At 36.8% G+C, this 27,054-nt stretch overlaps 1 protein-coding gene and 1 pseudogene across 13 annotated transcripts in view; both read right to left on the bottom strand.

The window, feature by feature from the left end:
- Gpatch8 (G-patch domain containing 8) overlaps positions 1-27,054 on the bottom strand; it is a 93,759-nt gene that overhangs the window by 29,362 nt on the left and 37,343 nt on the right. For 5 of the 13 annotated variants that reach the window (XM_021728331.3, XM_005328121.5, XM_078041975.1 and 2 more), the window contains 2 exons: positions 3,929-3,996; positions 2,238-2,324 (listed from right to left, as the gene is read on the bottom strand). In XM_021728331.3, the coding sequence (XP_021584006.2) occupies positions 2,238-2,324; positions 3,929-3,996 (155 nt within the window). The other 8 variants (XM_040268706.2, XM_040268707.2, XM_040268710.2 and 5 more) reach the window with 5 other exon arrangements.
- Positions 9,379-23,975, bottom strand: LOC144376025 (small ribosomal subunit protein eS10 pseudogene; annotated as a pseudogene).

The raw sequence follows: 27,054 nt of genomic DNA, 5'->3' as shown, positions 1-27,054 counted from the left end.
TGAGGCCAGCATTGGCCTGTCTCAAGATAAAAAATAAAAAAGGGCCAGGGATGTAGCTCAATGGTAGAGCAACCCTTAGTTCAATCCCCAGTATCAAAGAGGGGGAGAAAAAAAGTTTAATGCTGGTTTCTAAACTTACATGCACATTATAGTCACCCATTTTTTTTTTCTTTTTAAATTCCAAAACTCAACTACACCATTGACCAATTGACATTTGGCAATATCCAGTAAATTGCAATCTGCAGGCATCATTATATTTTGAATAATGTTTCTTGTCTTCAGACAGGTTTAGAAACCATTGGACTAAATAAATATCCAACAAAAAGACAAAGATTATTAAGCTTAATTTAAAAAAATCCAATTATATGCTGTTTACTAATGATGTACCTGAAACCTTACAGAGGTGGATATTAAAGAAATGAAAATACAAATACACACACCATACAAATTAAGCAGAGCCAGTTGTAGCTTTTGTCAGCAAAACAGACATTACCACTAGAATTTACTTCACTGGTAAGATAAACACTGTTAACTTCAAAATACACAAATCAAAAACTGACAGCTGGGTGGGCACAGTGGCACACATCTGTAATCCCAAGGGCATGGGAAGCTGAGGCAGGAGGATTTCAAGTCATGCTAGGCAAGTGCTCTACCACTGAACTATATATCCCCAACCCTCTTTACTTATTTTGTGACAGGTTCTCCCTAAATTGCCCAAACAATCCCACAGTCTCAGCCACCTGAGTCACTGAGATTACAGGCATGTGTCATCATGCCTGGCAAAATAACAGATCTTTGATTTTTAAGGCTGACAATAAATTCTTATGACCACTGGCTGAAATATGTTACTCCTTTCCTTCTTCCACACTACTTTAAAGAAGTCAAGATCCTAGATTAAATTTATGGGCAGTTCAAAGTAGTTGTGAGACCTTATAAGACCTCATAAATTCCTGGGTAACGATAACTCACATAGCTGATGGGCTATAGTTTTGCTTCTTGAACTCCTCCTTTTTATGGTAGAACAGATATTTAAAACTAAATCACATTTCTTTTTCACCTTAAATATCATGAGCAAAATAAGTTTCTATATGATAATCTTAGTTAAGTCTGTTTTGTATCTTCTAATTTACCTATTTTATGGAAGAGACTTAGTGCACTATAATGACTTAAAAGGAATGATCCCTGATCAGGCTTTTTCCACCCCCTTGGTATCGGGGATTGAACCAAGGGGTGCTTTACTACTGAGCTACCACCTAAGCCCTTTATTTTTAATTTTGAGAAAGGGTTTTGCTAAATTGTTGAGGCTGGCCTCAACTTGCAATCCTCTTGCCTTAGCCTACCGAGCTGCTAGGATTACAGGCATGTGCCACTGTGCCCAGCCTGACCTGGTCAGCTTTTTGAAAGCTAATTTACAATATGTTCTGAACTACAGTTTTATATATAACTAGGTCCTTATTAAAGGAAAATACCGAAAGAATAAAATTCAACTTGATACTTACACAGGGCATAATAAATCAGTGCTTTAGAACTGAGTTTAATTAGCAATGAACAAAAAAATTTCTCAACTAGTTATTTTAAAATTTATCTCGTTCATTTAAGAGAGAGAGAAAAGGAAAACCTTATCCATTGGCATCAAGCTTTCAAAGTACTTTTCTTTTTTCTTTCCTGGTGGTGCTAGGGATTGAACCCAGTGCATTGAACATTTTAGGCAAATTTTCTAACACTGAGCTACATTCCCAGTCCTTTCACTAACAATTTTACCTCTGCTACTGCTTGATTATATGTGTACCAGGTACTGTGTTTTCAAGTACTAACTAGTCAGGCATGGTAGCACATGCAACCTGGTAGGGTTAGACAGGCAGATTACAAGTTTGAGGTAAGCTCAGTAACTAAGACCCTGTCTCAAAATTATAAATAAAAAGTACTAGGGATGTAGCTCAGTGGTAAAGCACACCTGGGTTCATTCGCCAGTACAAAAAACAAAAAACAAAACTAAATCAGTAACTTAACATTAGTAAGATTACATTATCTTACCAACAGACTTATGAGGTAGTAGTAGTATCTTTATAATTTTTACAGAGGCAATAAATAGGAAAATAACAGAAACATGAAAATTACTACTAGTCACCACCAAATGTAAATAAATACTGTCATCAAGAGAGATCTATTTCACCAAAAATGAGTATCTCTTTTACAGCGTGAAGACCAATGACACAAGAATGACTTCATTTAGTTACCTTGTACTTTTGTCTCAGTTCTTCTGTGTCTTCTTTTTCTACTTCTAAGACACGGCGGCGTTCGGTAGCATCTTCAGCATAATCAAGCTTGATGAAAGAGATAATAATTAGTTTTCTTTCTTAAAGTATCCTAAGATTAGCTATGAAAAAGTTATTTGCGGGCTGGGGTTGTGGCTCAGTGGCACAGCACTCGCCTAGCATGCTGGGTTCGATCCTCAGCAACACATAAAAATAAGTAAATAAAATTAAGGTATGTGTCCAAATACAACTAAAAAATATATATATTAAAAAAGAAAGAAAAAGTTATTTGTACTACAATGTTTGAAAATAAAAACTTATGAATTTTGCTCAGCTCCCTATGCTTTACTGTCACCCCACAGAGAAAATAGCATGCAAAAGAATTCATTAATCTGGGGCTGTGGCTGTGTCTCAGTGGTGGATCATTTGCCTAGCTCATGTGAGGCACTGGGTTCAATTCTCAACACCACATATAAACAAATAAATGAATAAGGATCCATCAATAACACATTTGTTGATGATAATTGACTGCAGTTCTCTGCTGACTATCAAAGAATTAAGGGTAAATTAATAAAATATTTGAGGCAATTAAAAAAGCAGGTATTGCCAGGCACAGTGGTACACGCCTGTAATCCCAGCATCTTGGGAGGCTGAGGCAGGAGGATTTCGAGTTCAAATGCAGCCTCAGAAATTTAGTGAGGCCCTCCACAACTCATTGAGACCCTTTCTCTGAAAATAAAAAAGGGCTGGGGATGTGACTCAGTGGTAAAGCGCCTCTGGATTCAATCCCCAGTACCAAAAAAAGAAAAATCCCAGGCATCACAGATGATACCTATACACAACTCTACAAGGGGAAGTTTTCTAGCCCACAAATATTTAAAAAATTAACACTGTCTATTGAAATAAGCACTAGGTCTGGTCTAAGTCTGATCTTGCCTCGCTGTATAATCCTGGGCAAGCCACTCTTTATGCCCCAGTTAAAACAGTGACATTATTTACATCCTATTTGCTTCAAAAATAGTACTAAATTAGACTAAAAAATAGTTTTAACTGTCCAAAGGAAATTATTAAAACTATATGCCATCGGGTTGGGTATAGTAGCACACGCCTGTAATCCCAGCAGCTCAGGAGGCTGAGGCAGGAGGATCATGAGTTCAAAGCCAGCCTCAGCAACTTAGCAAGGTCCTAACCAATTTACAAGACCATGTCTCTAAATAAAATATAAAAAATGAGGGGCTGGGGTTGTGGCTCAGTGGCAGAGCGCTTGCCTCGCACATGTGAGGCATTGGGTTCGATCCTCAGTACCACATAAAAATGAATAAACAAAATAAAGCTATTGTGTCCATGTATAACTAAAAATATTAAAATATGTATACATAAAAATGGGGCTGGGGATATAGCTCAGCTGGGAGTGTTCTTGCCTCTCACACACAAGACCCTGGGTTCAATCCCCAGCACCACAAACGTGTGTGTGTGTGTGTATACATACATATATATATAAATGGCTGGGGATGTGGCTCAGTGCTTAAGTGACCCCTGAGTTCAATCCGCGGTCCTCCCTCTCCCCAAAAATCTATATTCCATCAGATAAGCATGCTCTATTGGCATCTAAATTTAGAGTTAATGTCAATTTTAAACATCCATTAAATTAGTGGTTAATGAGATCAATTTACCTCCATTTCCATTCGACCCATGCCCATGACATCATACTTGACAACAATTGGAATGGGATCTGTTCTTCCTGTAACAGGAACACATAATAAAGGTAAGACACAAAGCTAAGCCAACAGCTCACTTTACACATTAGGTTTGGGTGGTTAGAGATCTTGCCTTGGAGTGCAGAGACCAGAAAGCTACAGTGAACCAAACACAAGCCATTCTCACAGCTTACATCCAAAACTTCCTGTCCTAGTTTAAACCCAACTAACCACTTTGGTTGATCTTCCAGTTGGAGACAACTCCACATTACTATGGCAAAATTAAAACAGTAAGTAATGCAAACCAATTCTAAGCAATGGCACCAGAAGGTTTAAAATTTAAAACATTAGAAGTTCTTTTTTGAAACAATCCAAGAATAACTTCCCATCAAAAATCACTGTACCCTGTCCACTAATATCTCCCCTTACTTAAAACTGGTAATAACTCATCTGATAATCTAAAATAGTCAAAGTAATATTTTTAAACATGATGTAGTAAAATTCTATAATTACAAGTCAGTATGGGTTTATTTTGTTTTCGAAAGATGCTTACAATTTTAAATGAGGCTGTGAAAATTTTTTAGTTTTAATCTGGTGCTTGAGGTCCCATTTCCCCAAGTGGATTTAATATCGGCTATGGTCAACAGTAAGCTGTGAAAAGGACTAGTTGCGAAGAAAATTGACTTTAAACTAATTGATCTATGCTGGAGATTTTTTTTTAATAAATATATATTTAATCCACTCATAACCAGCCAAACAAAGCAAAATGGGGCAGACAAGCACTTTACTACCACAGCTGTTTTACATCACAACTTGCGCTGTTCATTGTGATGTAAGCCCACTGAAAAGAGGACTTACCTTATCCGTTGTACACCTTTAGTGAAAAAACACAATGTTTACTTCCCTCATCATTTCACTCAGGCTGGTGTAAACAACTGTTTTTGTTTTTGTTTGTTTTTGTTGTTGCTGTTGTCGTTTTGTTATATACACATATATATTATACCTTTGGGCTAAAAACTGAGTTTTGTCAGGCTAAATCTGAAGTAATGGAAAAAAATTTTTTTTAATTTGATGATCATGACTGGCTTGGGTCCTGCAGAAAAAAGAAGAAACCATTTTCAAAATGAAATGACTAGCAACCACTTGTATCCAGTTGCTCCATATTTGTGGGATTTAATTTTTGTCCTAAAAACAAATTCAGAAGTTTACCTACTTAGTACCACAATCCCATTATTGTTTTTAAACAATAAATAGGGAGATAATTAGGAATAATTACTATAGTTTAAAAAACTGCTTAAGTCAATAAATAACATCTTACGTCAGGGGAAAAAACAAAAACCCCAAAAACTTCTCGAATACAGTCTTCTTTTAGATGTTAATGAAATGCACTACTACCTTATGCCCAATGGTATAATAAATAAGCAGTGACTGCAATCTTTAGCAAAAGGACCAAATTAAAGACAGGTTATAAAAATGACTTCCTAAGTGCAATATCACTTTCATAACGTCTCAATCAGGGATTTACTGGTAAAAACAAATGGTCCAATGACAGAATTGAAAAGAAATTTATTTTTGTTTCTTTTTTGATCTATCAGAATTTGTTTTTTAAGAATCAAAATATTTTTGGTACAAATTCATTACCTCTGTAAACCCCTGTTTATAAACTCTGCATTAGTACTTTTGCCTTCTAAGGCAGTCAAAGTTTGTTTTAATTTATTTATAAATTGCAGTAGCCAAGTGCTAGTGCCCAGTACATTGGGGGGGAAATCAAGTTTTTGACAGTATTAGAATTTAATGTGTAACTGATTTTTTTTTTTTTTGGCAGTTCTAACACAGATACATTCCTTCTTAACATTACCCTTTAATGAACAAGGATCAGACAAGTTGCATAAGGAAAGGAAAGGAAAATGAAAAAGACCAAGCAGAAGGATGAAGGCTACAACAGAGAAAGTAAGCCTAACATATTGGTGCACTGATGACAAAAGGAGTAATTCAGTCTGAAAATAAAAAATTACCACTGCTAAGTTTACCATCACCACAACAAGTCCAGGATCATAATGCTGTAAAAAAGAAACACCATTTGTTAGGAAGAAACCATTAGGGTAGGAAACAGGCCTTCTAGCAGGCAGACAGGATAGTGTAAAGTACCAATTGGGCTTTGTCCCTCCCCCAATTTCAGCTGAGGACAGAGGAAGGACATTTTGTGCTGTAACAGCTGTTTTCATACTGGTCAGACAAGGGTGTGAGATTTTTGTACTGCTACTTGAGAACATGAACACTCTCCTTTTCAAGAGTTGGGGGATGGGGTGGAGGTGCCAGTCAGTTTAAAGGGAGAGAATTAGCTACAGCTTCCAATCTCTCATTTAACTATTTGTTCTACTAATGATGGGGCAAATATGGGATTTTTCCATAAAAAAATCACATCAAAGACCAGGTCAGATCAACTGGACAGTGATCAACTCATTTGCTTCACTAAAAGAAGGTTTGGGGAAGAGTATAGGGAACAGGGGTTGGGTTTCAAGACCTCTCTAAAAATATATAACAATTAAGAGGTCCAGAAAACAATCTTGTATATTCAATGCTTGGAGAATGTTGTGAATTTTTCTTATAACCAAATAAAACTCTTTAAGTGGTTCTCCCCTTTGTTTCCTGCTAATGAAGACTTCCCAGGCCAACCAACATTCATCTTTCTCCAAGCAACAAAGCCAACCTTTGAAGGAGAGCTTCAGAGAAACTACAGTAAAAAACAGCATTAAAGCAGGGCACCTTGCTGCATGCCTTAAGCCTCACTACTAGAAGGCTGAGATGGGAGGATCACCAGTTCCAGGCCAGCCTGGGCAATTTAGTGAGACCATTGTCTCAAAAAAAAAAAAAAAAAAAAAGAAAGAAAGAAAGAAAGAAAACAAAAAGGGCACCAGAAGAGCCATATAATTTACAATTACCCCATTCAGAGTTAATTCACAGAAAATAAAAAGTTTGGCTTTCAAAGCAATCTGAGGGACACATGACTTACTGCCTGGGCCAAGTACTAGTTTTTTAACATTATTAAAGAGGCTATAGGCCATGGAAAAATCACAATGGGAAAAGACACTAAATAATACAGACAGGAAGAGGCTGCACCAAGTTTAAAACAAACAAACTTAATTATTAATTTTGCTATCAATAATAATTTGCAGTGATAACTTTTCAAAAGATAGGTAGGCAGACTATCTGGTAATATGTGTTCTCTATAAAACTTATTATACTCTCTATAAAAGTTTTTTTTTTTTTTTTTGGTATGGGGATTGAACCTAAAGGCACTTAATCACTGATCGATATCACCAGTCTTTTTTTTTTTTTTTTTGAGAGAGGCCTTGCTAAGTTGCTGAGGCTGGCCTTGAACGGTGTGATCCTCCTGCCTCAGCCTCCTGAGTCACTGGGATTACAAAGTGCTCTACCATTGACTGAGTCCTACTTGCCTATACACTAAAAGGTTATTTTATTTCTATTATAGTAGAAATAAATGCTCTTATTATGTAACAGGTCTTATTAAAATGCAAATGCATTAAGATTTATAACCAGAGTGAACAAGATAAAATACAAAGTTGGGCATGGTGGTGTATCCCTGTTGTCAAGCTACTTGGGAGGCTTGGGCAGGAGGACTGCTTGAGTGCAGTTCAATGACAGCTTAGGCAACATGAGACCCTGTCTCAAAAACCAACCAACCAAGCTGGGCATGGTGGTGAATGCCTATAATTTCAGTGACTCAGGAGGCTGCAAGTTTGAGGCCAGTCTTGGCAAATTTTGAGAAATCCTAAGCAACTTAGCAGGACCCTGCCTCCAAAAAAAAAAAAAGGCTGAGGATGTTCCTCAGTGGTTAAGTGCCTCTATGTTCAATCCCTGGTACCAAAGAACAAAAACTAACCAACCAAAAACCTCAACAACAACAACAAAAAAATATAAAAACTCATTGATTACCTATAGCCACCTTGTCTCTGAGAACAAATCCTTAAGAATTCATTGTGAATTTAAAATATTTAAGGATATACAAATCTACAAAGCTAGCCCAAAGAACTGGATTGTAGAAAAATACTTTCTTTTAGAGAAACACTATATTTAAAGAGACATACTCTAGGAAGAAAATATTTAAAAGGCAATCATATTCTGGTAATTAGCCACACTTTAGAAAGAGAAAACATATACATGACTTCCCTATAGAAATAAAGAAGTATCTAAAATGATTATTCAAATGATTGAACTGACTATAGATTGATGTAAGAAAACCACTATTTCTGTTGCTGTTATAAAGATTCATTCAATGCAAATATTTACTGCAAATATTTTAACTCTTACTACACTCCAGGCACTGTTCAAGGCACTGGGCATAAAACAGTGATAAAAAAGATGTTATGCCTCCTGAATTACCTATAATTACAAAATAATCCTCTTTTAACATGTGAAGGGAATAAAATAGAACATTTGTGGACCTAATGCACAAGCAGGTCACAAAGCTTTGAAATGTCTAAAAAGTTAGTGAACATGGTAGTGCACACATGTAATCCCAAAGACTCGTGAGACTAAAGCAGGAGGATAGCAAGCTCAAGAGGAGTCTGGGCAATTGAGACCCTGTCGAAAAATAAAAAACTAAAAAGGGCTGGGGATGTAGTTCAGTGGTAAAGTGCCCTGGTATCAGTCTGCATTAATAAGGGTAAGGACTAAAGATTGACCCTAATAGGCCAGGTGCAATGGCATACACCTGTAATCGCAACAGCTCAGAAGGCTGAAGGATCACGAGTTCAAAGCCAGCCTCAGCAAAAGTGAGGTGCAAAGCAACTCAGTGAGACTCTGTCTCTAAAACAAATACAAAAAAGAACTGGAGATGTGGCTCAGTGGTCAAGTGCCCCAGAGTTCAATCCCCGGTAACCCCCACCCTGCCAAAAGAAAAAAGATTGACACTAATAAAGCAGAAGTAAACATAAAAATCAATGCAGTGGAGCCAGGTGCTTGCCTGTAATCCCAGAGGCTCAGGAGGTTAAGGCAGGAGGATTCAATCCCTAGTACCAAAAAACAAACAAAAAAAGTGACTACTTTCAGAATCATTTAGGTATTTTTCTTTGTAACTGTAGCATATTCTTTATAGTACATCTCAGGAAACACTAAACAGAAACATCAAGCAAGATTATAAGGTTTATATAAGAACAAACACTTTCTTTTTTTTTTTTTTAACTTTTTTAGTTGAACAACTTTGTTTTATTTATTTATTTATTTTATGTGGTGCAGAGGATCAAACCTAGTGCCTCACAGAGGCAAGGCAGACACTCTACCACTGAGCCACAACCTCAGCCCCTAAAAACAAACACTTTCTACTTGAAACAGAGTTCTAATTATCTCGTACTGCAAAAGCTAACTATAATCTTCCCATGTCCTACAAAACAACCAGAGATTAATTTGACTTTTCCCATGCAAATGTTTTGTAAGTTACAGAAGTTTAACTGTGACCTTAAGAAATCTCCATTTGATACTTTACAGAATTATCACAGTTGACTTTCCAGAATAAACAGTTTAATTTTAATCATAAAACCATAATGTTAATAAACAGGAACAAAGGTGAGGCAAAGGCAGAAGGGTTATGGAATCAGAAAGTCTGGAAAGGATATTTCAACCAGGGAAAATGAGATCCTCAAGCCCTTGGAAGAAGTAATAAAGAACTATGAGGGGGCTGGGGATGTGGCTCAAGCGGTAGCGCTCGCCTGGCTTGCGTGCGGCCTGGGTTCGATCCTCAGCACCACATACAAACAAAGATGTTGTGTCCGCCGAAAACTAAAAAATAAATATTAAAAAATTCTCTCTCTCTCTCTTAAAAAAAAAAAAAACAGAACTATGAGGTACTTTCCATTCAAGAGTAATTAAGAGTACTTTCACCCAAGATAAAATTATCTGAACTAAATTTATACTGACTTGTTGAAGGCCATCTCATGCTAACCATTATACTATGCTAATTTTTAAAAATAAATAATTTGGGGGCTGGCGATTTAGCTCAGTTGGTAGAGTGTTTGCCTAACATGCACAAGGCCACCGGTTCAATCCCCAACACCACAAAAACAAAACCAGAAACAAAAAATAAATAATTTTTGAGCTGGGTACAGTGGCATACCCCTGAAATCCTAGCTACTTAGGAAACTGGGGCAGGAGGATTGCAAATTTGAGTCAGCATAAGCAATTTACTGAGATACTGTCTCCAAAAAAAAAAAAAAAGGAAAAAAGGGCTGGGATGTAGCTAAAAGGCATTAGGATAGCATCCTTGAGTTTGACCATTTTTTTAAAAAAAACGTTTAATTAAAATAAAATAAAAATAGGTGCACACAATATCCCAAAACATGGGACTCAGGATAAAGGAGGTAGGGGATAAAAAAAAAAAAAAAAAGGTTCTCAGTTTAAAGAATGAAATGGGGTAACACTTCTATAGAGTTTTACTTATGTTTGCATACTAATACCTGACACACTATGTGGGGCAAAGTAACATTTAATCAAAAGGCATTTGTTGACTCAGAATGAACATGTTCAAGGTGGGTTTAAACTTACTCAGGGATCCTGTGCGGTGGCATATGCTTGTAACTCCAGCGGCTTGGGAGGCCAAGGCAGGAGGATTTCAAGTTCAAAGCCAGCCTTAGCAAAAGCAAGGCACTAAGCAACTCAGTGAGACCCTGTCTCTAAATAAAATACAAAATAGGACTGGGGATGTGGCTCAGTGGTTGAGTGCTCCCGTGTTCAATCCCCAGTACCCCCCCCCCAAAAAAAAACTTACTCGGATGTAAATATTCCATTATCGTGGTGCTTTTTTGCTTACCACCACAAGACACTCATGACTTAATTCTTTTGTAATCAAGAAATTGTTTTATTAAGTAGAATCTATGACTATATTATACAGGTCTCCATCTTAAAAAGTATGCAAACTGTTCTAAATTAAATACTTGAGTTTTTCGTCCACTGTTCATTAGCAACTTGTTCAATTTATCTTATCTGCCCCTTAGCAGTCAAGGGGCAGAAGGCATCACTTTGAGAGGGTAGCGACCCTGGGGACTGAACCCAGGGATACTCTACCACTGAGTTACATTCCCAGCACTTTTCATTTTTTATTTTGAAACAGGGTCATCTCACTAAGGTGCCCAAAACAGCCTCAAATTTGTGATCCTTCTGCCTCAGCCCCCTGAGTCTCTAAGATTACCAGCATGCACCATCTTGCTCAGTTAGCCATCAAATGTTTAAGGAAAAAAAAAAAAAAAAAAGGAGATTCCTTAAGATCACAGTTAAACTTCTGTACCTTACAAAACATCTGCACTGGAAAAATCAAATTAATCTCTCAATGGTAGAGAGCTTGTTAGCATATGTGCAAGGGCTTGGATTCAATCCCAGCACCAAAGCTCTATAGAAATGTTACCCCATTTCATTTTTTCAAAAAGAAAAAAAATTAAGGAAAAAGAAAATTGGATAAAGAACTTATACTTAATATCTAATAATAAAATATTAATAAAAATCTGAATTAGAAAGAGTCCACATGGCTGAGGATATAGCTCAGTGGTAGTGTGTATGTTTGGCATGCATGAGGACCTGGGTTCAATCCTCAGTGAAGGAAGGAAGGACAGGAGGGAAGATGAAAGGGAGAGAAGGAGAAGGGAAGTTCATTTAGTTGCTATAACCCATTTCAGGGATGGGAACACCTTAATTCATCCCTCATAAAACAGTGTTTTCAGAAATTTAGGACAAATGGTCTATTAAATTATGGAAACAGCTGGGCACAGTGGCACATGCCTGTAATCCTAGTGACTCAGAGGCTAAGGCAGGAGGATCACAAGTTTGAGGTCAGCCTCAGCAACTTACCAAGATCCTGTCTTGAAATATAAAATAAAAGGGCTTAGGATATGGGCTGGGGTTGTGGCTCAGTGGTTGAGTGCTTGCTTCACATGCATGAGACACTGGGTTCAATCCTTAGTACCACATAAAAATAAATAAATAAAGATTTTTAAAAGGGGGGAGGGGCTTAGGATATAGCTCAGTAGTTAAGTGTCCCTGGTTTCAATCCCCAGCACCAATTATTTAATTAGTTAAATCTGGGGACATTTTTCCTCTTTAAAAAAAAAAAAAACAGCCAAGTGAAAATTAATTGCTGCTTAAAGTACCTAGAGTGCACTCCAATGTACATGTAGGTGGACCAAAAATTACTGGTGGACTTCCAATCTATGTGGATATCTCTTGACTAAAGAATTCGAAAAGAATGTACTTATGAAGAGTGATAGCCCTGGAACTCAGAGGATGTGAACTACAATTCTATCATTAAATGGGCATGTGACATTAGCTATGTTTGTTTCATGATCCAAAAATAAAGGAGTTAGATTTAATAGTCTACAGGGTTTACTTTAATTTCTTTCTTTCTTCTTTTTTTTTTTTTTTTTGATAGTGGTGACAGAAGCCAAGGCCTTGCACATGTATGCTAGGTAGTGCTCTATCACCAAGCTACACACCTACCCTTTTAATTTTTTTGATACAGGGTTGCATCCAATTACCCAGGCTGTCCTAGAACTTATGATCCTCCTGCTTCAGCCTACTAAGATTGGATTCTAGGTATGTACAAACAACTAAACTTGGTTGGTTCACTTCAATTTCAAAATTGAAGGGTAGAAAATATTTAGGGGAGTTATATAGACGGTGGCAAGTCAATAATCCAATGCCTTCTTAGAATTATCTTATGACTGACTCAGTGGTCCCTTACCACATTGCGAATTTTTTTATTCCAAGATCACTCTGTGACTGAAAAGACTTTCCAACTTCCTTTAAACTGCTCTTTCTTTACCTTTCACAGTACCCTCCCCCCACCACAATTCATTTCATCTTTTAACTCCTTCCAGAAAGGAGTTAGGTCCCAGGTAGAACCTAAATAAGGCTGGGCTACAAAATCTGTTTCCTAACAGGAGACAATATCTAAATAGGTCGGTGACATTTTACAACCAGAGCTTGAGTCTGAGCAGCCCTCTCTACAAAATGCAGATATGCCCACTTTCCGAACTGGCACACAGATCAAAAGAGACAACAAATGGAAGATGGTTTATAAACTACAAATCACTATATAGAATGCTGTTAAGCTTTCTAAGAATGCCATCTCAAGATTTCAGAAAAAAAAAAAGTAAAGTATTCCTTTTATTTCCAATTTTGTTTTTGTTTTGGGGGGTACTAGAAAGTGAACCCAAGGATACTTTATCACTCATCTACATCCTCAGCCATTTTCATTTTTATTTTGAGGCAAGGATCTCATTAAATTGCTGAAGGCCTTACTAAATTGTTCAGGCTTTGAACTTATGATCTTCCTGCCTAGGCCTCCTGAGTCACTAATACACTTTTGATGAGTGAACGAATCATCTACCCTACTTGCTATAATACAGGTAATTTTGTTAGAAAGCTCATTTTATTCATATGATCCACAGCAATATTTTTCTAGCTATGATTTATTCTATTTGCTTTACAATTTTTAGGAGGATTTTTTTGTTTACTTGTTTATGGTACCAGGGACTGAATCCACTGAGCCACATCCGGGCTCCTCTTTATTTTTTATGTTGAGACAGAGTCTTGTGACAGAGTCAATGACCTAAGTTGCTTAGGGCATTGTTAAATTGCTGAGGGTGGCTTTGGATTTGTGATCCTCCTGCCTCAGCTTCCTAAATTACTGGGATTATGGGCATGTATTATTCATTGCATCTAGCACATTTCCCAATCTCTGAAGTGGCATTATTTCTCCCACTGTATGTTGGAGAGGAAAAATAAGACAGGTATATAAAACATTTATGCCATCATATTTAATTCCTGAAGCATCTCCCAAATCTTTTTTAAAATTATGGGTGGGGCTGTGGTTGTAGTTTATTGGTAAAACACCTGGCTAGCAAGCTTGAGACCCTTAGTTTGATCTCTAACATCACAGAAAAGGGGAGCAGGTTAAAAAACAAGGAGTTGGGGTTGTGGCTTAATGGTAGAGCACTTGGCTAGCATGTGTGAGGCACTGGGTTCAATCCTTAGCACTGCATAGAAATAAATAAAATAAAGGCATTCTGTTCATCTATAACTAAAAAAAAAAAAAAAAAGAGGCTGGGTGCAGTGGTGCACACCTGTAATCCCAGCACTTGGGAGGCTGAGGCAGGAGGATCGCAAGTTCAAAGAAAGCCTCAGCAAGAGTGAGGCACTAAGCAACTCAGTGAGACTCTGTCTCTAAATAAAATACAAAATGGAGTTGGAGATGTGGCTCAGTGGTTGAGTGTCCCCGAGTTCAATCTCCAGTACTATACCAAACCAAACCAAACCAAAAATAAAACAACCTGTGTGCTTAACAAGATCACAGTGCTTACTAACTGCAGAGCTGGAATTTAAACCCAGATCAGATTTCAAAGAAGTTTACAAAGTAGTAACCCAAGGTGGGTAAAACATAGGACTGGTAAGGTACACTTACATTATTTTAAACTTCGGGTCAACATTTATCAACTAGGAAGTTTCACAGCCATCAGGATTTCTGATTTCCTTTAAAATATTCAGAAGATCTGACATTGAGACACTTCTATGTGGCATCAGCAAGAGCTGAATGGCAATGACTCCTCTCCAATCATAGCATATCTCACACTACTTCCTATAGTCTTAGTTGGCATCAACTGCATATATAATAACCCTGGTCCCAATTCTTACTTCAAGGTCTACATTCTTTGCTCCCTCCTTCTAAGCTTCCGCTGGATTTTTTCCTGTTAACTCCCATTTGGTAGCTACCTCCTTTATAGGTTTTAGAAGGTTTACTAGGAGCAGAAAGATAGGAGTTAAAACTAATGAAACTACATTTATACATGAAAGATATTGTTTTTTTCTGTTTTCTAGGCATATGTGTCCCATTATTTTGATTTTGGTGGTAATTTTTAAATAAACTCCTTTTTAAGCTTGGTTTTTTTTTTTTTTTTTTTTTGGCAGTAATGGAAGTTGAACCTAGGGGTACTCTACCTCTGAACTACAACCCCAGCTCTCCTTGCCCCTCTACAAGTTTATCCAGCATAAAATAATCCCCTTCAACTTCACTGAGGTAGCTGACCATGTCCACAACCCCATCTGCCTCTAAAGTGCAATTCAGTTGCTGACCCCGCCCCAACTTTCTTATTGGCACCAGAGGGCACAGCACTCTGTCTATGGGTATCTCTGTTGGCCTCACCTCTCCTGAGTCTTGCAGGCTGCTTGCCCTCCAGACCTTTGGGGCAAAGCCTACCAGTCTCTGGTCAGCTATGATGTAGAATGGCAGGTACAATCTCAGGCAGCAAAAAGAGTTAATTGCAGAGATATGGATGCCCTCATTGACAAGGTACCAATAGAAATGTCTCCAGGCAAACTGTTCCTTTACAAAGCCTCAAGACTTGAAGACTGCATGGCCTTCAAAACATGAAGGCTGGGCACATTCCCATCTGCCAGTTCCAGGTGCTTGGGCATGTAGACATCCTTCTTGGCTATCATCATTCCCTCCTTTAAAAAAGTTCATAAATGGCAATCTGATTCTTCTTGGGAAACAACATCCTGGAGGCTTCAGGGTCAGAGGGCGAGGCTGGAAAGGAGGGGGCATGTGTGGCCGCTTTTAAGACAGGGTCTGGCCAAATTGCTGAGGCTGGCCTCAAACTTAGTGATCCTCTTGCCTCAGCCTCCAGAGTCACTGGGATTATAGGTGTGTGCTACTATGCCCAGCAAAATTTTAATGAAGTTGGTATCTTATAAGAAACTTTTTACTCTGCATTATCATCTTCACATTTCGATCTACTTTAAAATAACAAGTTATTGAAGAATGAAGAGATTCCACCAACATACACATACTTGTGTTCCATACATCTACTAACAAGCATATTTCAAATGAATTCACAGAAAAATCTGTAGATAATTATTTAGATATGAAACCATTGCTTGCTTTGTCATCCTCACAATCTGATATTTTTCCATAGGTTATATAATTAGAGAAATAAATTGAAATTCCAAGTTAAATTGTTTGATATTCCCTCCCTCCTCAGTTCTGGGGATTGAATCCAGGGGCACTCGATCACTGAGTTACATCCCCAGTCCTTTTAATTTTTTATTTTGAGACAGGGCCTTGTTGAGTTGCTGAGATGGGTCTCAAACATTTGATCTTCCTGTCTCAACCTCCTGAGATGCTTCGATTACAGGCATAGGCCACCTAATGCATGTCTTTAACTTTACCATTATGTTATTCATTATACTGTATTGTATTTATTTGTTACATTTATCTTCCTTTTAAATGTAAGCAGATAGAGGTTATATCTTAATCATCTTGAACACTCAGTACAGATCTGGTATATTCTATGAATTCAATAAACATGCAGAAATAAAAAACATGAACGTAATGAGAAAACACAAATGTAGTAATTATCATTCTTTAGGAACTTAAGAGTCCAGTGAGGATAAAAGAGACAAATAAATAAAATTCATATAATATGAAATATTAAAAATCCCACAAGATTCAAGTATTAGAGAAGACCAAATAGGAAAAAGCTGGGGATTGAACCCACGGGCCTTATACATTTGAGCCAAGTAGTCTAACCACCGAGCTATATCCCTGGCCCAGTATTTGCTTTTTTCCTAGAGACCAATTACCATCCCTAAAAATTTAAGGTTCTTAACACTCATTTAGCATCAAGTTTCGAGTGAATTTATAATCATCATGAAAAATAAACATGGGACCTCCTTAAGTAGCCTATAAATATGTAACATTTAGAGTCATCTCCAATTTTTTTATTTTTTGTGATACTGGAAATTGAACTCAGGGGCGCTTTACCACTAAGCTATAGCCCTAGCCCCTTTTTAAGATTTTGTTTTGAGACAACTGGCCTTAAACTTGAGATTTACTGCCTCAGCCTCCTGCATCTATAATCATGAGTTGCTGGTATTATAAATGTGTACAACTGCACTCAGCTTCATTTATCTATTTATTTTGGGGCAGAATGGCTACCATATATTTAATTCTGTAGTACAATACTGGCATTTCTCACCACTTCATATCTGTTCAGGAGACTGTAGTCAGCCTGTACCTACCTACAGTTTAGGTTTATGATAACATATTGATTAAAAGCATAGGTTTTAACTCCTTGATCACACCACTTACCTGTTACAAGCTTTTGAGCAAATTATTGCTCAGAATGTCAATTTCCTCATCTATAAAATGGAAATTATGTCTACTTCAAAGAAAATTTAAGTGAGAAAATCCATGGGTAAGCATTTGGTAAATGCTTACCAAAAGTTAGCTATGCTAAAGGATTAACAATAAAACTCAGTGAACAGGGGCTTGCTATTCATTCACAAGCATGAATTGACTACACACTGTGCTTCATAGCTGATTTGTTTTTATACTCCTTAATATCTACACCTTCTTTGCATTTCTATTGGTATCACCCTATTCTAAATCTTATCAGCTCACACCCAGACCTCTTGAAATCGCCCATCTTCATCCTCAAACATACTTTGACTAGATAGTATTTTACTTCCACGACAAATGTCTGGTTGGTATAATAAAGAGCTTTGAAGACTTTTCTAATCATTCCTTCTTTTGAGCCCTTATGGAATTTACTATTAAGACCTTCCTCCTTTTCTTCTAAAATAAATATGCAACCTATTTAATTTCTTACCAGTGACTGTCTCTTCAAAGTAATTACTCATTTTAATAATGTCCAACTTACTTCTTTTAACTGATTCACTCTTTTCTAAAAATAGGTATTAGTAAAACAATAAATCTGTTCTAATCTTCATTTGAAATGCTTGTGTTTTCTGATTACTCTGCCATGAATTTAATATTTTTTAACTTAACCACTGAACCACATCCCAGTCCCTTTTATATTTTGAGAGAGGGTCTTGCTAAGTTGCTGAGGCTAGCTTTGAACTCACAATCCTCCTGCCTCAGCCTCCCAAGTTGCTAGGAGGCATGTGCCACCTCACTTGGTCCCAATCCCTTTCTGTTTAAGCCTTAAACTCAAACTTACTGTAGACTGCCAATTCTAATTTTATTAACTACCTGGACTTCATCTCTTTTATTTATATTATATTATATTAATTAAATTTCACTTAGAATATCAAAGGCTTTCTCACAACCCGTACTTCACTAAATCTGATTGTGAACTACTAAAATTATGCTTGCCTTCAGAAAGGAATAGAGGCTATTATAACTTAGCTACACACTCCCTGGACTAGATGAGTTCTGTATAATTATGCCTTTCTGACAATCCATATTGCAGTTCTGGGACCTACATTTGTTGTTCTCCCCCAGTGCACTCATTCTCAGTATTAGATCTTTCTGAGAAAGGAAAAGGCATAAAAATAACATTGATTTCAAAGTCAGACTTAAATAAGAATAATCTAGATTCTAGATCAATATTTGGTCCATAATGTGCACTTTTTTTTTCCAAAAGCAAACACAAATTTCAAAAGGAAAATACAGTAAAAGGCCAACTTTTCTTTATGCAAAGGCTCTATCCAGAAAAATGTTATCTACGTCACTGTAATATTAAAAGAAAACTATTTTTTCACAAACAAAATTTTTTTTCCCTAAGTTTGTAAAGCTGGGGATACAGTTCAGTGGTAGAACACTTGCCTAACATGTGTGAGGTCCTGGGTTTAATATCCAGCACTGCTCAAAAAATAAATAGCTGGGCGCAATGGCACATGCCTATAATCCTAGCAGCTTGGGAGGCAGTGAGTTCAAAGGCAGCCAGTGAGGCGCTAAGCAACACAGTGAGACCCTGTTTCTAAATGAAACTACAAAATGGGGCTGGGGATGTGGCTCAGTGGGTGAGTGCCCTGAGTTCAATCCCTGGTATCAAACAAATAAATAAGCAGCAAGCTGGGTGCTGTGGCATATGCCAATAATTCCAGCTACATGGGAGACTGAGGCAGAAGGATCCCAAATTTGGGCACAGCCTGAGCAATTTAGTAAGACTCTGTCTCAAAATAAAATAAAAAGGGCTGGGTTTGTAGCTCAGCCTGGTTGAACGCTTGCCCTATGTGTGAAGGCCTTGGTTTTGATCCCAGCACTACAAAACAAAAAACAAACAAATTAATAATAAATAAAAGGGGCTGGAGATGTGGCTCAACCCGTAGCGCGTTCACCTGGCATGAGTGCGGCCCGGGTTTGATCCTCAGCACCACATATAAACAAAGATGTTGTGTCCGCCGAAAACTAAAGTATTTTTTAAAAAAAATCTCTCTCTCTCTCCCTGCCCCCCCCTTACTCTCTCTTTAAAAAAAAAAATTAAAAAATAATAATAAATAAAAATTTTGAAAAGAAGTCAGTGAAGTTTTGTTTGCTTTTTGGTTGTTGTGGTTGTTGTTGTACGTGTGTGTATGTGGTGCTAGAGATCAAACCCAAGGTGTCACACATGCTAGTTAAGTACTCTACCACCGACTACATACCCCTATTCCCAAGTTAGTGAAGTTTTAGAAATCAACATCCCAACATCATGACAAAGTCTAAACTATAACACTATATATTTCTATTCTATTGTACTGAAGTTTTGTTTTCCTTTGGTAATAAAATGTAGTATGAACACTAATGCTGGCCTTACCTACTACTTTCACCATTTATTCCCTAAGAACTAGAGAAGGAAGGGAGTATACATACATAAAACTAAAAAAACACCCCCAATTCTACTCTGTTTTGATATTTTCTACTCTAGGTCTTCCCTAAGACAATTTTATATACTGTTTTGAACAGTAAATACAAGTACATGATATTTAACTTACAGTAAAAAGCAATTCAGTTCCCCTTCACTGAGTCTGCCCTCACAAAACTTTTTCCTGGCATGATCAAGTAAATACAAATATAATTCCCACAGATTAACCCTTTTAATTTTTCATGTTAGAATGCCTCAGTTTGGGGCTGGGGATGTGGCTCAAACAGTAGCATGGCATGTATGCAGCCAGGGTTCGATCCTCAGCACCACATACAAATGAAGATGTTGTGTCTGCCGAAAACTGAAAAATAAATATTAAAAATTTTCTCTCTCTCTAAAAAAAAGAATGCCTCAGTTTTAATGCCCAAACTATTAAGATGTTCTCTCTCAGGGCTGGGGTTGTGGCTCAGTGGCGCCTGCCCTGAATGTGTGAGGCACTGGGTTTGATCCTCAGCACCACATAAAAATAAAATAAAGATATTGTATCTATCTACAACTAAAAATATATTTAAAAAAAAAAGAATGTTCTCTCAACATATTTTTCAGCCAGCCAATGACTGCAGCCAAGAATGCAGCTACCTGAAGCTTAAGCTTTGGAGTACAACATCACATGCCTGGTTTGTAGATGATCTACTGGATTTGTGAGTCTAAGCAAGTTACTTCTTTTTTGTTTGTTTTTGAGACAGAGTCTCAGGCTGGCCTTGAATTTGTGATCCCCCTGACTCAGTCTCTCATTTTTTAAAATTTATTTATTTTGGGGGGTACTGGGGATTGAACCCAAGGACACTCAACTACTGAGCCATATCCCCATCCCACCATTTTTAATTTTTTGTATTTTATTTACAGTCAGGGTCTCACTGAGTTGCTTAGTGTCTTGCTAAATTACTGAGACTGGCTTTGAACTCCTGATCCTCCTGCCTCTGCCTTCAGGACCACTGGGATTATAGGTGTGTGCCATGGTGCCCGGCTCAGTCTCCCAAATTGCTGGGATTATAAAAATATGCTACCACACCTGGCTCAACCAATGATTTTAGATAGTAAAATTTTTATGTTTAAAATGAATTAAAATAATACAATTCAGAAAAAGATGCATGAAAAGTCTGGCAACACATTCCAAATAAATAAGAACTCTGGAAAAACTACTTCAGTACAAACAAAAGAGATGTACATGCTACTGCTCAGAAATTAACTATGTATTAAAAACCATATAAACTATTTGGTAATCAGACAGAAATAAGTTTAAGTATCTTATATTCTGGAGTAGGGATGTGGTTCAGTGTTAAAGTGCTTGCCTAACATGAGTAAGGCCCTGGACCCAATCTCCAGTTTCCGAATACTTATGATCCCAATAAAAAAATTGTTTTAAAAAGCACTTTATATCCCAATTAATTTTTAATACACTTTTAAATTTTGTTTTTGAGGCAGGGTCGTGCTATATTGCCCAATCTGCCCTCAAACTCCTGGGCTCAAGAGATTTTCTTGTCTCAGCCCCCTGATTGGCTGATCTATAGGTATGCACCACTGTACTCAGCTTTAAATCATAATGAGGTTTAAAACTTCATGAAGAGACAAGTTTCCTGTGTTTCAGAAAATAGTTAAATTTGGGGATTGGTGTGTAGTTCATTTAAAATAATGGGATGGGCTGAAAATATGGCTCAGTGGTAGAGCACTTGCCTAGCAAGCATGCATGAGGCCCTGGGTTTGATCCCCAGTAATGTAAAAAAAAATACATAATTACATAAATTCAGAACATAATGGGCAACAGGTTCTCAAGTAAAACTTTCATATAGAGAGTGCATTTAAATATCTATGATCATTTAACACATATGGTAGTTTACCATATTATGCACTGTTCTGTACCTTGCTTTTCCTCTCAATGCTATCTTGGAAATTATTTTATACATATTTAGTATGTACTAAATTACTCCAATCTTTTTAAACCCATATGGTTTCCCTTTATACCATTTGATTATTCTATTTCTTCAAATCTAAAATGCCATTATTCATAAAACATTTTATGTGCCCCTAAAAAATAAATTTAAAAGGTGCTGATTGTAACTATAACATCATTAACAAAATGCATCTGATTTTAGTTTTATTAAAATATGGGGAAAATCTTAGTATCAATAAAATATGGTAGACTGTTTCTAATCTTTTGTTATTATAATCAGTGATATGAATAACCTCAATCATATGTTATTTTGTACAGTACAGAATACATTCAGATAGATGGTTATAAATAGAATTACTGGATTCAAGGATACCTGCATTCTATTTTTTTTTCTTTTTTTTTTTTGCAGGGGGCAGTAAGGGGGCAGTACCAGGGATTAAATTCAGAGGCACTCAACCACTGAGCCACATCCCCAGACATTTTGTATTTTTTATTAGAGACAGTGTCTCTCTAAGTTGCTTAGCACCTGGCTTTTGCTGAGGCTGGTTTTGAACTCACTGTTCTCCTGCCTCAGCCTCCCAAGTCACTGGGTTTACAGGCATGTGCCACCACGCCCAACCTAAAACTTTTTTTCTCCCCCCTGCTTGTTAACCTTTAAGCCATCCAAACTGTTCTCAGTAATGGTTTTGCCAATTTATATTCTCATAGTTATAATGCAATTAGCTGTTTTTCCATAACCTAGTTTTTTTTTTTTGCCTTTTTTAGTCCAAGTAAAACATGGTGTCTCATAGTTTAATATGCACAGCTCTTATTAAGAGAAGGGTTTGAGGGCCAGGTGCATGGTGCACACCTGTAATCCGAGTGACTTGGGAGGCTGAAGCAGGAGGATCATGAATTCAAAGCCAGCTTCAGCAAAAGTGAGGTGGCTAAGCAACTCAGTGAGACCCTGTCTTTAAATAAAATACAAACTAGGGCTGAGATTGTGGCTCAGTGGCTGAGTGCTCCCAAGTTCAATTCTCAGTACCTGAGAGATGGGGCGGGGCGGGGCGGGGCGGTGGTGGGAGGAGGTTGAGGGTATTTTTATGTTTAAAAGGTATCTTCATGGCTTTTCTATATACAGTGTTTTTATTTCCCCTTTCTATTTAGATAATTAATCTTTCATACTAATAAATACATAAAAGAAATTTGTCCTATGTCTATACTGAAACACTGCAGATATTTTCCCAAGTTTATTTGTTTTTAGGCTTTATTTATGATGAAGTATAGCCAAATATCTCATCCATTAGGTGGGGGTGGGTCCTGGGTATTGAACCCTGGAGAGCTTAACTACTGAGCCCCATACATTCTCAGCCATTTTTATTTTTTATTTTGAGACAGGGTCTTGCTAAATTGATAATAAGGCTAGCCTTGACATTATGATCCTCCTGCTTCAGTCTTCCAAGTATCTGGGATTACAGCTCTGTAAGATAACAGATAAGTATAAAAGAGCTGAGTGTAGTGCTGGGATTACAGCACTGCACTCAGCTCTGTTATCTTTTTCTATGTTTTAGGTTAAATTTAGAAAAGTATTCTTTACTCAAATATTATTTTAAAAATAATATTTCTCCCATTGAGCCATCCTAATAATTTTATGATTTTATTTTTTTAAATCTTTTCTGCATCTGAGGCTGGGGGCATAGCTCAAATGGTATAACACTTGCCTAGCATGTACAAGATCCTGGGTTCAAGCCCAAGTAGTGCACAAATTTTTATTCACCTGAAATCTAATTTGGGGTAAGGTAATATATGACAATGAGAATATGACTTTTTCTCTAGATTGTTATCCAGTTGTCCCAACAGTACTGTTAAGTGATTGAGGTTCTTTTTAGATGTAAGTCAGAGATTCAAAAGCAGAGATGACTAGTGAGCTCCTGGGACTCAGCATGACAGGAGCTGATAAGGGATTTAGGAGCCCTAAAACCTATACAACATTAAAAGCACAGATCCTATAGTCAAATATCTAACACATATAATGTATATTAATTATTACTGTTGTTAAGTCTGGGAACAAGTATCTCTATTTATGAATTTTATACATTTAGTTCTGATTAAGACTTAAAAATGGATTTTCTCTAATTCACTTAAAATACTTAAATATGGCAGGACATAGTGGTGCACACATATGATCCCAGCTACCCAGGAGGTTGGGGCAGGAAGAATGAAAGTTCAAGGCCAACTTAGGCAACTTAGTAAAATATTGTCTCAAAATGAAATAAAAAGGACTGATGATGTAGCTCAGTGGTAGAATACGTGCCTAGCATGAATAAGGCCCTGGGTTCAAATACTAGGAGGAAAAATATCCAAATCTAAATATGCTCTATGCAATAGAGATGGTAACAGTAAGCATTTACATAGCATCTTACAGTTTTCATAAAGTGATTTCACTTACATTAATTTACTGCATCCTCATAACCATGACTAAGAAAAGATGGGCAGAGTTAATTTCCATTTATCACTGAGGGGAATAATCCACTGATGATGGCTTTTCCCTTTACTTAAAGGAAATGGCAACACAGCACAAAACTCAAACCCAGATGTTATGTTTCCAAATGTCGTTATCATACTGCCTTTATACTTGTTATCAATTATTTTTACACAAAATAAATGAGAATCCTTACTCAAGAAGCTTGAAGCAATATGTCAATCAAAAATTCAGACTGATCACATGCTTAATTCTACACATGACACAAGTCCACAGAATTATAAAACATGGTTCTTTGCTTGAAGAATCCTTCCAAGACCTACACATGTTAAAAAGGCAAGTCTTGGGGCTGGGGTTGTGGCTCAATGGTAGAGCGCTCACCTAGCACGTGTGAGGCCCTGGGTTCGATCCTCAGCACCACATAAAAATAAATAAATAAAATAAGATGATATTGTGTCCAACTAAAAAAATATATTTTTTTAAAAGGGCAAGTCTTGGGGCCCTAGAAAATGAGGGGTGGGAACCCCATCTTATCTACTTTATCCATGCCTTATATTACTTACAGCCAGCACAACTAAAACATTTAGTATATTTATTGGTTATCTAAATGTATTGACTGAACCCCTTAGAAAGGCTAAATAATGAATATAGTATCAGACCTCACTCATTTTTTCCCCTAGAGCTGAACTTTTGTTTATGACCAAAGAATCAGTCAAATCATCAAATAGATCTTAGCAATAACCCAACAAAGGAAGTTTGGGCACCATTTCTGAATTACACCTAGGGACTAAACTTATTTCACAACAAAATAAAGATTTTTGAGCTACATTCCATTACATTTCAAAGCTGCATTTCAAAGGTTTAAAACAATTTCCAGAACCGAATCCAGTTCAAGTGGTACAAAATACAACTATCATTCACTATTACTTCATTTCCAATTAAAACATCCTTCTGCCTCTACAATAAGCAACTGTCCATAATATTTCTCATTAACAGTTTTCTTTGTGTTATTTCCTTCAGATGATACCTTGTCAACATACTTTTATACATAACTTTTATCTTTTAATACTATCATCTATGATATACAATAAAAGTTCTTTTTCCAAAAAAATTTTTCAATTATTTTAATAAATACAAAGGGAGAACAAAAGGTAGTTAAATATGAAAATTCAAATACAAAAATAAACCCAGTGCAATTTATATCCTGACACAAGAAACTCCATTCCAGAGTTAACATGCTTTATTATTCCCCACTCTATCCAGTGACAAGATAGCTACACCGGAGCCCCAAGGACTAACACTGTAAAAGTCTTGTAAAAGTCAAAATAATTTTTAAACTTGACAAAGAAGCCTAATGAGACCAGGTATAAATTTCAGTGGATGGTTGCATGTTAAACATGTTAAGAGTTTCAAATAAAAAGGAGAATTCAAAGTTGACAATAATCTAGTGAAAATAAAGAACTTACAAAGTGGGTTGGGGATGTAGCTCAGTGATACAGCGCTTTCTTGGCATGCATGAGGCCCTGGATTCAACCCCAGCATGTGAGTGTGCTCACGTGTGCACAAACACACACAAACTTACAAAGCTTGAACCTAAAAATTACATACAGTGATCAGTCTAGAAATTACCAAGGAAGCATTATCATTTTCTCTATAGTAATAGGGCTTTCTTTAGTGGGTATTTATAGCAAAGGTTTTTTTTTGTGCGGGGGGGGGGGGGGGGGGGGAAGATGTCATAAAATACCTAAATGCCATAAATGTGGTTATGTTCTAGGTTATATCATGTATGAATTACAGAAACAGCTATGTGGGAGAAACAGTATAAGACCTGATAGTGTTAAATCTGACACTGGGAAGTAAAAATTTATTTACAAAACAAATTCTGCCCTTAATATTGGAAACATTCTTTCCCAAGGATAAAGACATGTACTAACCATTTAAATAAGCTTCACAAAACAATATGAATATACTTAGCACTACTAACCTATATACTTGAAAATGGTTAAACTATAGGGATGGTGGTGCAGCTCAATGGTAGAACAAGGTCCTGGGGTTAAGTTCCCAGAGTCAAAAAAAAAAAAAAAAAAAGAAAAATGAGTAAGGTGGCAGACTTCATGTGTTTTTTACCATAATTAAAAGAGGAGGAAGTTTTTTCCAAAAGGCTTCAAAATATAAAGTGTTCCTTTACATTTTAAATGAATAGATGTATGAGCTATTAAGTGCTTACCATATGCCCATTACTAAGGAGACAGAAAATACAAAGAAAGCCTAATTTCTCTTTTCAAGGTGCTCAAAGTTAAAAGAGAACCAAAATTCAAAGGAGTTCTTAAATAATAATTATTATTTTGGATCATCTATCAATTTACCCATCTTTTTTTTTTTTTGATCTGTTTATTTTGAATCCAGGAGTACTTTGCCACGGAGCTACATCTCCAGTCTTTTTCTTTCTTTCTTCCTTCCTTTCTTTTTTTTTGAAACAGGGTCTCAGAAAGTTTCGGAGACTGGCCTGGAACTTGTGATCCTTCTGCCTCAGTGTTCTCAGTTGTTGGGATTAGGGATTAGAGGCATTGCCTATTACACCCAGCTACCTATCCTTTCTTAAAGATACACATACAAATTAATAAATACACACACACACACACACACACACACACACACACACACACACACTCCACCACCAGGCTCTAATCTATTATGTACCAGTCTTATTTATAGGAGACCTATAAAAACTTTGTTGTTCAATTTTGGTAAAAGTATTTGATTCTCAACGTTAAAAATTCTGGGATTCAAACAGATCTGCTCACTTCTATGAGATGTCCCCATCTTGTGTGCCTAAACAAAGATAGCAGCCATCAACAAGCTCCTGGGCATCCTCAATTAGGAAGAGATGTTTCAAACTGGAAGAAAAGATCACATCTAGTCTTCTGACCCTCTTCTAAGCAATCACCTCCACTCAAATGAACCTAACACAACTACTATATAACTGGGACAAAGTCTATCAAAAATCCATCTTTATTTCACTCCTGATTATTCCACCTCT

The sequence above is a fragment of the Ictidomys tridecemlineatus genome, chromosome 3, assembly GCF_052094955.1.
Source record: "Ictidomys tridecemlineatus isolate mIctTri1 chromosome 3, mIctTri1.hap1, whole genome shotgun sequence".
NCBI lineage: Eukaryota > Metazoa > Chordata > Mammalia > Rodentia > Sciuridae > Ictidomys > Ictidomys tridecemlineatus.
Note: the sequence above shows the minus strand (reverse complement) of the source record. Positions and strands in the feature narration are given on the sequence as shown.